Genomic DNA, 16,640 nt, shown 5'->3' with positions numbered 1-16,640 from the left:
CCCGGCCACCGGAACCGATCTTTGTCTGACCCGTCACCTAGGACCTGTTTGCCTTGGGAGACCCTACCAGGGGCATGAAGCCCCCGACAACATAGCTCCCGGGATCATTCGGGCACTCAAACCCCTCCACCACGTTAAGGTGTCGGTTCAAGGAACCGACACAGGAGCAGATAAACATTCAAACATAAAACTGAGGGATGACATGATGAGTATGTGGAACTACCGCACTCAGCTTCGAGAACACCGGCTGAATCAGATTTTTTTGGGGACTTTTTTGGGACTGTTCAAATACTAATATCTGGGCTAAACAATGGAAAATAGAGCAACTAATGTGTGCACAATGAAATGGAGATTTATTAGAATTTATTTATTGTCCACTATATTCTGATTTAAGAGATATATGAATTGTGTGTAAACATTCAAAACTTGTTTTTGTAGCCTGATGGAAAAAAAGAGGTGGCTCAAAAAGAGGATTTATTTGCAACAGTTTTTTTTTATTTGTATATTGGAATAAAAATTTTGACATGTTCATGTATCTATTTGTGGAATAATCTGCATTCCTCTGTTTATGATTATTGTGTGGATAGGGCACTGATGTGCATGACACTTAAATCAATCAGTCCAGCAGTATAAATCTAAAGGACCTTTTTCACAAAGCAGGTTGAACTAACCCTATTGACTTTGAGTTATCTTACAAAGACTGGGCCAATGCTGAGTTTACCGTCTCAGAAAACAGGTTTGATGTAGAGACAAGCAGAGTTTGTTCACCTTGAATTTAGCTGAGGAGAAAAACAATGATCAATGCAGCCCAGAAAACTGGGGCAAACACGCTGCACTTTGTACTTGCTGTCACAAAATAACAATAACAATAAATAAATAAAAAATCTGTACCAATTTTGAACATATACCGCACTTTTCGGACTTCCAAGCCGCTACTTTTTTTCCCACGCTTTGAACCCTGCGGTCATTATAATGGTGTGTCTATTTAATATATATTTACTGGCAAACGGCCACCACGGGGCAATCTAGGAAGAAGCGCAAGCGTTTGACACGCTGTAGAAGAAGACGTCAGTGGAAGCACTGTCCAAGGGACCCTTCCACTAGGCCATATAGGCGGGTGCCTGGGGTGGCACTGCGGGGGGGGGCAACCCCCTCTGGATTTTTTTTTTTTTTTTTTTTAAACATAATTTTTTTTGCGCCCCCTTCTATGTATCCAAACACTATTTTGGAATTGACAAATAAATCTAACGAAAGGAGAAAATCGAAAGCAGTGTAACAGTGACAGTGTGTTACAGGGGAGTAGCTCGCCTAGGGCACCAAATGTGCTGGGGCCGGCCTTGCAAGGGATACATCATGTTTTCTATAGTTTAAGCATCAAAACGCTGTGTGTTTTATTACAATCAGACTCATATTTACAGAGAAATTAGTTTAATGGGGAAGTGAATCTAGACACGGCAGAACGCAAAGACACACAGAGCGCGGACATGTGATATACGGCAATCTGCAGATTAGAACCTGCCGCAGTGAAATGAAACTTTCTTGGCCAGACCTGACTCACTGGTCAAAAGACAACATGTGCATCACTACCATGGAACATATTTCTGTGTAAATATCTCATGTTACAACGTAACACTCAATCGATAAGTACGAGTTCAGGAGTAGATGAACTAGATGTGAAGACACAGACACAGGTAAATCAGCTCACACAATAAGTAATGAAAAGCAGAGGGGACAGTAGGACAGCTGTGATGTGTATGTTAAGCTTCAAAATGCTGTGTGTTTTATTCAGGAGCGCTGTGTAGCCCAAAAAGTATTTTTTTGTCTTGTTTTTTTTGTTTTGTACTCTCCCCCAAAAAGTACTCTACAAAAATAATTTTAATTCATCAGTTTAATTTGCATTTCGGAGACGTGCTTGCTCCTTATGAAAGTAAAGAAAGTAAAAACATACCTTTTCTCTTCTTCAAGCTGGTTGATAAGTTCCAGTTTGTCTTTCTGTGTGCTGGCCAGAAGAGCTTGGATTTGCTGCAGGGTTCTTTCATTGTCGGTTACATACTGTCAAAAGAAGCACACACAGACGGTTTTACTCTTTCAGGCCAATGTGGCTTAAGTTACCATATTTCAGACATGAATGAATAAATGCACTTCCAGAGCGCGGGAGATATTCACATCAAATGGAAGGGGTGCCTGGATTGCAATTATGTTGCTATCTATAGGACTAAGCAGGTTAACAATAGCATAGCAGTGCCAAACATACACATTTGCTTTTGTTTAGTGAAAGAATACATGGAACTTCTAATCCCCAAACTAATGGCAGAATGTTTTAAGTTCGTCTTTTTAGACATTGCAGACAAGAGAACACGTCCAGAGGAGCATGGCATGTCTCTGAAGAACCCAAGGCAAACACCTTCATGGGCTTCAAGGCTACTGTTGCACCTTAAAACTGCAAGCAGTGATAAAGGGTCCACGGAAGGGCGATTCAGTGGGAGGGCTGCCTACTAACCCTCTGGCTTTACATGTTTTGAAAAATGGTAGGTGTAAAATTCTGTCCCATTATAACATTGCAGAGGGTGCAGGTGAACCATTTTCAAAGATAGATTTCAATTTTACATATCAATATGTCCACCTAACCAAAATACACAGACTTCTTTTTGAGTCCTTCTAAATCTGACAATATTTTTTTATGTTTTCAAAATTTCCACTTTGTTAAGAGCTCATTATGAACACACCCAGAGACTTTCAATGTCTTAGCATTAGCAAATTCTTCTAACAACATTTGATCCCACATGTGTCCTGGTGATGAAGACAGGGCCTTACTTAGCATATCATCCCGTCCAGCTCAGAATTTTGCACCCACGCCTCATTGCGTCTGTTCAATCTGAAAATGATTGTAAAAGCTAGATTTAATTTTTTTCCAGAAATTGCGATTTTGTTGAAAATTGAAAATGTGTAAATTCAGCATTAAACTTCAAATTGTGGGTAGACCCCCTTCAAGTATGGGGACCAGCGCAGTCAAACCAGTAATACACTTGACAAACATTGTATCAGCTGAAACAGCTGCCCCAATACTAATACTTAACTTGCTCTTGTTCAGAAGCTGTTCCTCAATTAAAACATATGAATGTGTGTTAACTGTTAAGCTATAGTTTAGCAGCTAGCTAGTAGCTTGTGATTTGTAAGTTGTAACTTCTGTTAAAAAACAGTGAATAAACCAGACATGTTGAGTTTATTTCAATCTACAGTTAAGCCTTGTTTGATTGTAGTCTTTGTTCAAGTGTCTTCACCTTAATTTAGCCAAGTAGCTTGTGTTATGCTATTATAACATTACGCAAATATGGCATGGGTTCAGGTCCGGACTCATTAGGTCCGGACCTGAACCTAAACCTCTGGATTCGAATCAGGTATGCATCACTAATAGCAGCCACCCTGCGTTTCCTCCGCAGGGCGGCTGGGCGCTCCCTTAGAGATAGGGTGTGGAGCTCAGTCCCACCGAGAAGAGGCTCGGGAAGACCAACGCTGGAGGGACTATGTTTCTCGGCTGGCCTGGGAATGCCTTGGGATCCCCCTGGAAGAGTTGGAGAAAGTGTCTGGGGAGAGGGAAGTCTGGGAGTCCCTGCTTAGACTGCTGCCCCCGCGACCCGGCCCTGGATAAGCGGAAGAAGATGGATGGATGGATTTTTTTTTTCAATAAAATTTGAAGAAGGCGCCAGAAAGCCACAAAAAAAGATAAAACTTTAGGGTTGTATACTTTTAAGTCCAGCTAACAATCTTGCATGTGCGCTCCATTTGGGCCTTTCAAATCCTACAATGTTTGTAAAAGCTAGATTTTTAATCTAATTGATAATCTTTCATCTCACATGGGTTATAATGTTTGAAATGTTTTCGATTCAAACAGAGATGTCAAAAGATGATGGTGACTTTTTAATTATCGGCTTTGATCTAAAGCCGCTGCTTATGTCATTGCCGCCATCTTGTCCGCAAAAACAGTAATCTCTTCCCGAGTTTGTTAATAACGAACCTCGTATGGATTCCGAGGCAAAGAAGATGTGCTTGTCTTTGTACAGGAGGTCTCCTACTTTTGTAGCCTTCATGACACGTTCCTTCACACGATCGTTAAGAAACCTCATTATCAGACATCAGCAATGTGCCCTTTCTATTGTGTGGGGGGGCTTCATCTTCAGAGCCTACAAGGAGCTCTGGGATGACCTTCTCCAGGAAACATTCGATTCAAGCCCTTTCATAACCTCAAAAACAATTCAAGCATTTTCATGGATTCCAGGCACCCGTACAAACCCTGACGCATGTTGTTTGTCGGTGCCATGGTTGGCGCATCGGATTAACAGCAGTTGCTTTGTGAACACCCCTACTGTGTGGGTGCCATGGCTGGTTTACTCAATGCTGCACTGCAGGTGCATACAGATGTGCTATGTTCACCATGCATCACAGTCTAAAATTCAAGACAGTGTAATGGACAACATACAACCAGCGAGACTAGAGCACCCAGGTACCCCAATGCCCCAAGTGGAAGACATCTGGCTGGTTAATAGACATCACAAACCCAGCAACAAGAGTATGCCACAGTAGTGATGATTGTTTAGTTTTCAGAAAGTCCCAATAACCACAAGAGGAGCCAGAGGCATGCTGGGACCCCTATTTCAGCCCGGGAAATTTAGGTTATGGACCAGATCACTTTGAACTTATAATACACGTTTTTTGGATTAATATATATTTAATGTAGGTATTGCGTGTTTGCTAACAAGGATCACAGCCAAGTCTAACAACATTTTTCAATAAGAAGGATCCTGAAAGCAAGGGGGGGAAAATTAACAGAACAGATATTTGCTGTCTCCTAGTGTATTTTAGAGGCCATTTTTTATTGTTTCAGCCCCTATTACACATGATATTATTTGCCAGCCTTGATACAGTCAGACTTGGTGTTTTAACACATGATTCTTTTCCCCTTCACTTACATTTTCACTCATTGTGAACCCACGTAAAAATCAGTCTTACTTTTGGCAGACACACATGCCTCAGCCAGAATCTCCTATATCTTTAGCTGTCTTGCGTTAGCTCTTGCAGATGAATAAAACATCTCCTCTGAGCCACAGCTGCACTTCCAACCACAGAAAACAGAAGAGAGCCAGCACCGAATCAGAGACTGCTTTTCTGCTCTTGAAGAAACTGCTCTTGATTGGCTCTTCTCTATCTATTGGCTCTTCTCTATCAGAGATAGAGAAGAGCCAAGTCAATGAATGCTCGAGTAAATGCACAGAACAGAGGGCTGTCAGCTGTCAGTGCTGTGGCTATGCAGAGCTCTCTCAGAACCAAGAGTGGCACAGCCCATCGGGAAATATCTCGACTCTCCCGATTAGCCAGCACACCATTAAGAGGAGGTGAGTAAAGTGTAGTACCTGCATGTGTGAGGCTTTGAGGGTGTTTAGTTCTTTCTCAACTTCACAGATGTGACTGGTTGCCTTGGCAACCTCAGCCCTCTCCAGGTCTCTCTCTGCCAGCAGCTGCTCGATGTGCTGCTGCTTCTCCTTCAGAGCCTCCTGCAAGGCTGTGGTGCCCGAGATCTTACGTGCATAACGGGATGACGTCTCTGTCAACTGAATCAGAAACAAAGGTCTTTAGGACATATGTCATAAAGCTCAGACAATGTTGCATAGAGAAGCTTTAGGCCCAATACCAATACAAGCTATGGGATGGATGGTGTAACTATTGAACAACTAGGCAAGAACACATTACAAAAGGAGCTGTCGGTGGTGCTGATTTTATGGATGATTGGAGGAAAAACGCATGCGTCTTCTATGACACATAAGGTAAAATGCAGGCCCAAAAAACTAGGGCACATTGAACTAATTGACTATGTCCACTGACAGCTATATACATACGCAAAAAATATTCTTCTCTAACTAAGACAGTCAGGCCAGTTGTGGGAAAGTACCTCCAAGAGATGGGGCGCTCATGTGTGTCCCATATGGAAAGAGCATCTTTTGGTGACAGAGCATTCTCCCGAACAACACCCCGACTCTGGAACTCCCTCCCCCAACCTGTCCGCCACTCTCCCTCACTCACAATATTTAAATCCCGCCTGAAAACATATCTATTCACCCTACCCTACCCCTAGCCTCCTCTACCCCACTGTCTACACTTCTACCCCCTGTTACATCCCCATAATTTTCGTTGTACTTCTTCTGTCTTGTTTATTTTATCTGTTCTTTTTCGGACTGTGTACATTATTGTGTACTGTACCTGCTGTCCCCCCTGTCTGTAAATACCCCTCCCCCTTTTTGTATATGTCAAAGCGTCTTTGGGTCATTGAAAAGCGCTATATAAATAAAAGGTATTATTATTATTATCTCATAGGAGTTGCTAAGTGTATACTATTTAAAAAAATGCTCAAACATATCTTAAGCTGCGTTCATACCTCCGGCAAAGGGTCCAGTTTAAATTCAAAGTCTATGTGGACGCGCATCTTGGGCGTCCAGCGTTTTTGCGGCGCGGCCAAAGCGTTGAACGCAGAAAAGTTGGATTAAGCTGAATTTTTTTTTGGGAGTAAAGAAAATACACCAAAGCAACTTTCTCCACCTGTTCTGCCATTGGACCAAGAGAACAGCAACACTGGGAAGCACAACATCTCCACTGCGCATGTGCGCTGTATGCCTCGGACGCGTTTGCTGGTGAGTTTAGGCGTCCGGGTTGTCTGCCTTCAAATGTACAGGCGTCTAACTCTGGAGCCGGGCGCGAATTTGGACGCAGCGGTGTGAACGGACCTTTACTCATGAGCTTTTAAGCATGTTTATGGCAGAGGCCACTTTTGAGGAAATTGGTACTGTGTCTCCACTGTCATATGTGAGGACGATGGGAAGGGATCATCCGAGGAAGGAAGCTACAATGGGAGCAACACAAGAGCAATTGATTGGATAAGAGAATAAAGACAAAGGCCTCTAGCTGCTCTATTTAGAATAGGGAGTGTCTGCAGAACCGCGGCGCGCGGCTGAAACTGTCATGTTATTTTTGTGCCAGCCGCGTGGCGCGGCTCCTGAAAATGCTGCGGTATTTGACCGCATTTTAGCGCCGTTTTAGACCGCGCCGGGTTAAGGTTAGGGTTAGCCAGGAGGCTATAACGGGCTATAAGGGAAATGCCGCGGTCCCTGAAACTGCGCTGCCATTTGACCGTGCCGCGGCTCTCCAGCCACGGCCTTTAGAATAAAGGTTAGGAAAGGTGCACTGTACAATCATCATAGAGAAACGAATGAATCATACCAGTCCAGCTCTACTTGGACGCCCTCCCACAGAAGAAGCCACAGAACTGACAGAGCTGATGGAAGAGCTGCTGGGGCTGTGGGCCAGTGAGGACACACCCATGGCCATGCGCTTGCTCTTTTTTACCTTGGCTGGGCTGGTCGATGGGAAACCAATGCGAATAACTTTATGGATTGGAGCAAACAATCCAAATTTTGGGAGACATTGAAAATATCTAGAAATAAAAAAGGCAAATAAACACTTTTAACAACATACAGCCAGTTTAAGCATTTTCATTTATTTTTATTTATTTATTTATACAGGGAGAACCCAATGAGAAAAGTTATCTTTTTCATGGGTCCCTGTTAACACAAAATAAACAACAAACATAGGATACTAAAACACAAATAAAACAATCAATAAAATTGATCAATACATTAAAACACATTTAAACATACAATCTGAGATACAATTATGTAAAACAAGTGCATTGGCACTGAGGGTAGTCCTTGACCAGTGCTTTAAACTCATTAAAAAGGCATAAAATGATTTAATTTCAAAGTCTGTGTGTTTTGTTCCACAAGGAGGGAGCAAGTTGATGAAAGCCTTTTTTCCTGTCTCTGTGTTAAACACGATGGGATTGTAAGATAAAAATGTCCTGAGACCTCAAACAGCGAATACTTGAACTGATGTGCAATAAACTGGATAAATAATCAGGCAAACAAAAGGCAGTGCTGTTCTCGTCTTGCATCCAATGATTGCCATTCTACTTTAGAATATAATTCACAGTGGTGAGTTCTGTATCCTTCTCCTGTAATGAACCTCAGAGCTGAGTGATAAACTGAGTTCAGAGGTTTTAACACTGTTGCTGTAGAATGCATATATATAATATCACCATCATCTAGAACCAAGAGAAATGTCGCCTGGATTAACTGTTTTCTACAGTGAAGGGGAAAACATGTTTTATTTCTAAAGAAGAATGACAATCTGGCTTTAAGATTATTTGTCAGATCTTGTATGCGTTTGTTGAAGGAGAGTTTATCATCGATCCAGATGCCCAAGTATCTGTAATCGGGTACTTGTTCAATCATATTACCATCAATCGTGAGAATAGATATATTTTTTGGGTCACTGGAGTGTCTTTTGGAGAACAGCATACATTTAGTTTTATTTGAATTCATTAATCATTTTAAATTAACACAGTTTTGTTGCATGGAGTGAAAATCTTCTTGAATATTTTGAATCACTTGTGCACAAGAAGGTGCCTTAGCATACAGAATTGCATCATTTGCATACAAGTGGATGCTACTGTGTTTTAGATTATGTCCAATTGAGTTTTTGTAAATTGTAAATAAGAATGGTCCAAGGACGGAGCCTTGAGGAACTCCTTTATTAAGGTAAGAAAATTCAGATTGAAAGCCATCAACAGAAACACCTTGAGCTCTTTTTTGTAAGGTAATCTGCAAACCATTTTTCTGAATTTGTATCGAACCCAATAGCATCCAGACGATCCAAGAGAATACAGTGATCCAAAGAATCCTTTGATAGATCAAAAAAAAAAAAAGAGCAGCACATTCTTCATCCATTGCAATAGCAATATCATTTATAACTTTGGAAGAAGTTGTGATAGTGCTATGCCCTGGTCTAAATCCAGACTGGTAGTTATTTAAAATTGAATAATTGGTTAAGAAAGCTCGCAGAATTGCCCTGTGATTCTGTGAAAGTTTTGACTTAGTAAGACGTTTTGGCATTACGAACAGAAGTGACATATTTAGTGTGCTTTTGACAAAACTGCTGCCAATCTGCTGCTGATTTGGTTGCCTTGGCTTCTGCCCATGCTTTATCACGCTCTCTAGATAATGCAGCAATGTCTGGACAGAACCAGGGATTATTCTTATTTTTGACCCAGACTCTTTTAAGAGGGGCATGTTTATCAGTTATATCATTAGATGTTTTAATGAAAAAGTTCAGTGCTGTGTTGGGTTCTGGAATACTAGTGGTAAAACCAATGTCACTATATAGATCAGACAGAAATGATTGTTCATTAAAATGCTTATAGGACCTTTTCACAGTTTCACTTGATTTGGATTTAAAACATTTTGTGTTCCGCACACACCCAATAGGACAGTGGTCACTAAAATATAGAGGTACTACATTGGTAATTTTGAGGCTTGTTGCTTAAGATAATGTCCAGTAATGTTGCTTTAAGTGGATCTTTAGAATCCGGTCGGGTGGGAGCAGTAGTAAGTTGTGTGCGGTTTAATTCATTACAATAGTTTTTTAGACTGTTAGAAGTTTTGGATAACCAATCGATGTTCATGTCACCTAAAACAAGCAACTCAGAATTATCAAAAGTGGAGAGGAAAGCAAAGAAGTCCTCTAGCTCACCGACTGGTGCAGATGGAGGACGATAAAACCCTACAACTGTCATTTTACCAGTATAATTTTTACCCAAACCCACCTATCGAACTATGTATTCAAAACTTTTTGACTTTGGATTTTACAGTTGCAGAGAAACAAGATTTTATAAATATTGCTACTCCACCTCCTTAACTAGGTCTATCACAACAGAATATATTAAAATTGTCCAATTAAATATCAGCATCTGAGATCCTGGGGGTTAACAATGTTTCAGAAAATACAAATATATCAGGATTGGCTTCTTTTGCCCATACTCTAATAAAATCTATTTTTGATTAAAGACTTTGCACATACATGTGAATTATTCGAACAGTTCAAATCGTTTGAAAAAAAGCAGCAAAGTTATCCACATATGGTGTTTGCTTGGCACCACAGTATGATTTAAGCCAAACATGCAATTGTCTGAGGCGGCAGAACTTCACGTCTCTAAAGCAGGGCGCTGGCAGTGGACTTGAGATTACACTTTTCCAGTGGTCTTCACAGTGTTAATCAGGGACATAAAATCCTCTTTAAGTTTCTCTGATTGCTGTAGTTTTAAATCGTTTGTGCCAACATGAACGACCACAGAAGACAGACGGGTGATGACGCAGGATGTTTGGAGCGGTGGTGTTTAAGTTAATGTAGATGAATATGTAAAAATCATCTCCAGTGACATGTCGTCCTATTAGATTCTAGCTGACATTTTGTTTTTGCTATCTAACTAAAGAGGACTATTTTAGAGTTTAGAAAAGAAAAAAACATTACAAATTAATTTCAAATAACTTTTATTTATGAGGCATTGCAAGAGTTTATTTCTACACTGCTATCAGGATGATATTTGATGCTTTATTTTTAATCGGCCAAACGGTTAAAGTATAGCCTACAGTGTCAGTCTTGGTTGTAATTCTATTTTAATATTGTGTCAATGCATTTTACACTGCACAATATAAATCTTATGGGATTGAAAGAGACAAGCAGAACAATAATGATTTGGTCTGAAGAGAAACATTGTGCCGTCTGATGGGACAGAAAAACATAAAACAAGCCAAAACAAAACATGTGATGTTAGTCTGGCCCAGGAAGTAAACTTTGTCAGATAATTTTTTCTTTCAATGGACCAGTGCATGAAATTGTTGCAAGCCCAGCTCATATCCCCTCAAACAAGTGATAGGTCCCAAACAGTGTTTTATATACTATATTTGATCTTCAAGAAAACATCATACATCAAATGTCTTTAGATGGTGAATCCAGAAATGCTCTATTTTAGACAGGAGAAGATTCCTGCTTTTAGGAGGCAATTTAACCTGTTTAATGCCAATATATTTTAATGAAGACATAAGCGGATTCAATTCTACAAAATGAGCTACCACAGGGTAGTTAAAATCTTTACATCTACCGGTGATAGTGCTCCTGTGTTCTGCAATACATGGTTTTAAAGCTCTGCTTGTTTTACCCACATAAGCTTTACCACAAGGGCAGGTGAGCAAATAAATTACAGATTTTGTATTGCAGGATATGATTCCTCTGATGGGCATTTATTTTCCAATGTGAGGAGGTTTAAGGCTATTGCAGCATTTGGTGAAATTGCACAGACTGCAACTACCACAGCTGCGATTTCCATCAGGGATGGGAGTCAAAGTTGTTTGGCCTGATGTAGTTTGGCTCGGAGGAAGGTAAGAATGTACCAGTTTGTCTCTAAAGTTTCTTTCTCTTTTGTAGACCACTAAGGGACATTCTTTGAAAGCTCCACCCTATAAAGGGTCAGATTGTAATATATACCAACGTTTAATTGTAATTGTTCTAATGTTCTTGTTAATACACCTTTTTTCAGGATTAACTTTAAGGAAATCAGACAAGGGTTTACATTATCTTTTTGGCAGCTTGGTTCAAAATAGATGTCTTATAGCCCCTTTGTTCAAAGTTTGTCATCATATTGTAAGATTTCTTTCAAAATCTTTATTTTTGTGGCATATTCTTTTTAGCCGACAAAACTGATGTAAGTGGATGATTTAAGTCTGTATACAGCTGATTGCTGTTTTCATCTCCAATGATCCAGAAATCTTAAATTGTTGGTAGGGATGCGTACCGGTACGACGGACCCGATCTGGACTTGAACCGTTTCGGTTCAGGGCCAAAAAAAACGAAACCCTGGTGATTCGGTTCTGGACTCATAAAAAAATCTAGCACTCACATACGATATCCTTTTTGTTCTAGAATCTAGACCATCTTAATCCTTCCATTGATCGCGAAATTCGCGCTGGAAAATACGTAAACACTGCCATGCATCGCTGTCAATGGCGCACCCGGACCCTAATTAGCGACGCACGCGTCTTCCGGGCATAAATTGAAGCTGGCGAAATATGTTTAAAGATGCGGAACCGTGTATCCACATATGAACATTGAAGTGGAAGCCGGTAAGATCGCTGGCTTTATTTGAACTGTTTAAAGCTGTGGCCGCCGCGTGCGTTGATTGTGATGGTTAATGTGCTGCGGGCGTCGTCGCGTGTTAAAGGGGCGGGGTCAGCGTGGGTTCTTGTCTGGGTCTTTGGTCTGGTGTAAATATGAATGAAATAACTTTAGTGTTATGTTGTGGTGTGATGTATTTGGTATTAAGTAAATACTAAGTCAAAGTAATATTGCTTAATTGCTGCATTCATTAATTGGAGTTCCTCTCCTTGAACCGACACCTTAACGTGGTGGAGGGGTTTGAGTGCCCGAATGATCCCGGGAGCTATGTTGTCGGGGGCTTCATGCCCCTGGTAGGGTCTCCCAAGGCAAACAGGTCCTAGGTGACGGGTCAGACAAAGATCGGTTCAGAAGCCTCTTATGACGACTACAAGAACAAGGCAGTTTACGTCGCCCGGATCGGCGTCACCGGGGCCCCATCCTGGAGCCAGGCCTGGGATGGGTGCTCCATGGCGAGCGCCTGGTGGCCGGGTCTTACCCCACGGGGCCCGGCCGGGCACAGCCCGAAAGAGCGACGTGGGGCCGCCCTCCCATGGGCCCACCACCCGCAGGAGGATCCATAAGGGGCCGGTGCAGAGAGATCTGGGCGGCAGTCGACGGCAGGGGCCTCGACGACCAGATCTCCAGACACAGAGACTAACTCTGGGAACATGGAATGTCACCTCGCTGGGGGGGAAAGAGCCTGAGCTTGTGCGCGAGGTTGAGCGATACCGACTAGATATAGTCAGCCTCACCTCCACGCACAGTTTGGGCTCTGCTTATAGCCCCTCAGCTCAGCCGCCACGTGTTGGAGTTTACCCCAGTGAACGAGAGGGTCGCGTCCCTCCGCCTTCGGGTGGGGGACAGGTCTCTCACTGTTGTGGCGGCCTACGGGCCGAACAGCAGTGCAGAGTACCCGGCCTTCTTGGAGTCCTTGGGAGGGGTACTGGACAGTGCACCGACCGGGGACTCAGTTGTTCTACTGGGGGACTTCAACGCCCACGTGGGCAATGACAGTGACACCTGGAGAGGGGTGATCGGGAAGAACGGCTTCCCCGATCTTGGATCTTGGTTATTGGACTTCTGTGCTAGCCACGGATTGTCCATAACGAACACCATGTTCAAGCATAAGGGTGTCCATCAGTGCACATGGCACCAGGACACCCTAGGCCGGAGGTCAATGATCGACTTTGTTGTCGTGTCATCTGACCTTCGGTCGCGTGTCTTGGACACTCGGGTGAAGAGAGGGGCAGAGTTGTCAACCGATCACCACCTGGTGGTGAGTTGGATCCGCTGGCGGAGGAGGAAGCCGGACAGACTTGGCAGACCCAAGCGCATTGTGAGGGTCTGTTGGGAACGTCTTGTGGAGCCCTCTGTCAGTAGGGTATTCAACTCGCACCTCCGGGAGAGCTTCTCCCATGTCCCGGGGGAGGTTGGGGACATTGAGTCCGAGTGGACCATGTTCTCCGCCTCCATTGTTGATGCGGCTGCTCGGAGTTGTGGTCGCAAGGTCTCCGGTGCCTGTCGTGGCGGCAACCCCCGAACCCGGTGGTGGACATCGGAAGTAAAGGATGCCGTCAGACTGAAGAAGGAGGCCTATCAGGCCACTCTGGCTTGTAGGTCTCCGGAGGTCATCGACGGGTATTGGCAGGCCAAGCGAGCCGCGGCCCGTGCTGTCGCAGAGGCAAAAACCCGGGCCTGGGAGGAGTTCGGGGAGGCCATGGAGGAGGACTATCGGTCGACACCAAAGAAATTCTGGCAAACCGTCCGGCGCCTCAGGAGGGGGAAGCAGTGTCTCACCAACACCGTTTACGGTGCGGGTGGAGGCCTGCTGACCTCGACTGGAGATGTCGTCGGACGGTGGAAGGAATACTTTGAGGATCTCCTTAATCCCTCAGTCACGTCTTCCGAAGAGGAAGTAGAGACCGGGGACTCGGAGGCTGGCTCATCCATCACCCAAGCTGAAGTCACTGAGGTTGTTCGCAAACTCCTCGGTGGCTCCGGGGGTGGATAAGATCCGCCCTGAGTACCTAAAGTATCTGGATGTTGTAGGACTGTCTTGGTTGACACGTCTCTGCAACATCGCGTGGCGTTCGGGGACCGTGCCTCTGGACTGGCAGACCGGGGTGGTGGTCCCTCTGTTCAAGAAGGGGGACCGGAGGGTGTGTTCCAACTACAGAGGGATCACACTCCTCGGTAAGGTCTATTCCAAGGTACTGGAGAGGAGAATCCGACCGATAGTCGAACCTCGGATTCAGGAGGAGCAGAGTGGTTTTCGTCCCGGTCGTGGAACACTGGACCAGCTCTATACCCTCCATCGGGTGCTCGAGGGCTCATGGGAGTTTGCCCAACCAATCCACATGTGCTTTGTGGATCTGGAGAAGGCTTTCGACCGTGTCCCTCGGGGTGTCCTTTGGGGGGGTCCGGGGCCCTTTGCTCAGGGCTCTCCGGTCCCTGTATGACCGGAGCAGGAGCTGTGTTCGCATTGACGGCAGTAAGTCAGACCTGTTCCCAGTGCATGTTGGACTCCGCCAGGGCTGCCCTTTGTCACTGGTTCTGTTCATAATTTTTATGGACAGAATTTCTAGGCGCAGTCAGGGGTCGGAGGGTGTCCGGTTTGGGGACCACAGGATCTCATCTCTGCTGTTTGCAGACGATGTTGTCCTGATGGCTCCATCAAACCCGGACCTGCAACATGCATTGGGACGGTTTGCAGCCGAGTGTGAAGCGGCTGGGATGAGAATCAGCACCTCCAAATCTGAGGCCATGGTTCTCGACCGGAAAAAGGTGGCTTGCCCTCTCCAGGTGGGTGGGGTGTCCTTGCCCCAAGTGGAAGAGTTCAAGTATCTCGGGGTCTTGTTCACGAATGAGGGAAGGATGGAGCGTGAGATCGACAGGCGGATCGGTGCAGCAGCTGCAGTGATGCAGTCGCTGCATCGGACCGTTGTGGTAAAGAGGGAGCTGAGCCGAAAGGCAAAGCTCTCTATTTACCGGTCGGTCTACGTTCCTACCCTCACCTATGGTCATGAGCTTTGAGTAGTGACCAAAAGAACAAGATCGCGGATACAAGCGGTCGAAATGAGTTTCCTCCGCCGTGTGGCTGGGCGCTCCCTTAGAGATAAGGTGAGGAGCTCGGCCACACGGGAGGAGCTCGGAGTAGAGCCGCTGCTCCTCCACGTCGAGAGGAGCCAGCTGAGGTGGCTCGGGCATCTGTTCCGGATGCCTCCTGGGCGCCTCCCTCGGGAGGTGTTTCAGGCATGTCCCACCGGGAAGAGGCCCCGGGGAAGACCAAGGACACGCTGGAGAGACTATGTCTCTCGGCTGGCCTGGGAACGCCTCGGGATCCCCCCGGAGGAGTTAGAGGAAGTGTCTGGGGAGAAGGAAGTCTGGGAGTCCCTGCTCAGACTGCTGCCCCCGCGACCCGGCCCCGGATAAGCGGCAGAAAATGGATGGATGGATGGATTAATTGGAGTTTATATTTTGTAATAGTATTTTGTATTTGTATTGTACTGTTGTTAAATATGGTCTGGTGTTTAATGCTGCTAATATGATGTATTATTTTGATTTGTTGCGTAAAATATTTTCATATTCTACTTTTGATACTGCTAAGTTGATTGCTTTATAGTGACTCTGTTATTTTACACTGTGACTTAATTATTTACACTGGCGTATTGTCTGTTTGAAGGTTTTATCCTGACTTTTGATGTCAATGGATCTGCAAAATGAAAGAGTGGAAATGTGTCTAAAGGCAAAACATTGTATCAGATGAAACAGCTGCTTTGACTGCTTGACCCAGACTGACTCTGTCAACAATACTCAACATGCTCTTGTTGTTGAGTCTTGAGTTGAGTCTTGAGTTGTTCCTCAAGTAATGTGTGTTAACTGTTAAGCTATAGTTTAGCAGCTAGCTAGTAGCTTGTGATTTGTAAGTTGTAACTTCTGTTAAAAACAGTGAATAAACCAAAGAAGTTGAGTTTGTTTTACTCTGCATTTAAGCCTTGTGTTTGATAGAAGTCCTTGTTCAAGTGTCTTCAACTTAATTTAGCTAAGTAGCTTGTGTTATGCTGTTGTAACATTATGCAAATATGGTATGGTTCAGGTCCAGACTCATTAGGTCCGGACCTGAACCTAAACCTCTGGATTCAAATCCGGACCTGAACCTGAACGTGGGTTTAGGTATGCATCCCTAATTGTTGGTCATACTCAATCAAAAATATCAAAAAATTACTGAAGCCTAACTTTGGTGCCTTTAAAAATATCATATCATCCGAATATCCCTTCCATAAAAATATGTTCTGTTCATTCTCATTGTCAAACAGACCCATGTACAAAAGTTACAAAATTATGGTGAAAAAGGGCTATCCATTGGCACTCCATGTTTCTGGGTGTAAGAAGTGTCTTGAAAGATCCAATAATTATTTTGCAATACAACCCATGCCATCTCCTATAGTCCAGAGGGAATTCCAATGTTCATTATGGAGACATAATGTTTCACTGCCTCAATAACCCCCTCATGTGGTATGGAAGTATATATTGAGTTGACATCAAAA

At 43.9% G+C, this 16,640-nt stretch overlaps 1 protein-coding gene across 5 annotated transcripts in view; it reads right to left on the bottom strand.

The window, feature by feature from the left end:
- Nucleotides 1–16,640, bottom strand: part of clip2 (CAP-GLY domain containing linker protein 2) — an 85,780-nt gene that overhangs the window by 47,095 nt on the left and 22,045 nt on the right. For all 5 annotated transcript variants that reach the window (XM_072446965.1, XM_072446964.1, XM_072446967.1 and 2 more), the window contains exons 5-7: nt 7,267–7,480; nt 5,409–5,606; nt 1,949–2,052 (exon numbers count right to left, since the gene is read on the bottom strand). In XM_072446965.1, the coding sequence (XP_072303066.1) occupies nt 1,949–2,052; nt 5,409–5,606; nt 7,267–7,480 (516 nt within the window). The remainder of the gene's footprint in view (nt 1–1,948; nt 2,053–5,408; nt 5,607–7,266; nt 7,481–16,640) is intronic.

Source organism: Eucyclogobius newberryi, unplaced genomic scaffold (genome assembly GCF_026437365.1).
Source record: "Eucyclogobius newberryi isolate DKJ021-1_F unplaced genomic scaffold, fEucNew1.0.hap1 SCAF_15, whole genome shotgun sequence".
In the NCBI taxonomy this organism is placed as follows: domain Eukaryota; kingdom Metazoa; phylum Chordata; class Actinopteri; order Gobiiformes; family Gobiidae; genus Eucyclogobius; species Eucyclogobius newberryi.
Note: the sequence above shows the minus strand (reverse complement) of the source record. Positions and strands in the feature narration are given on the sequence as shown.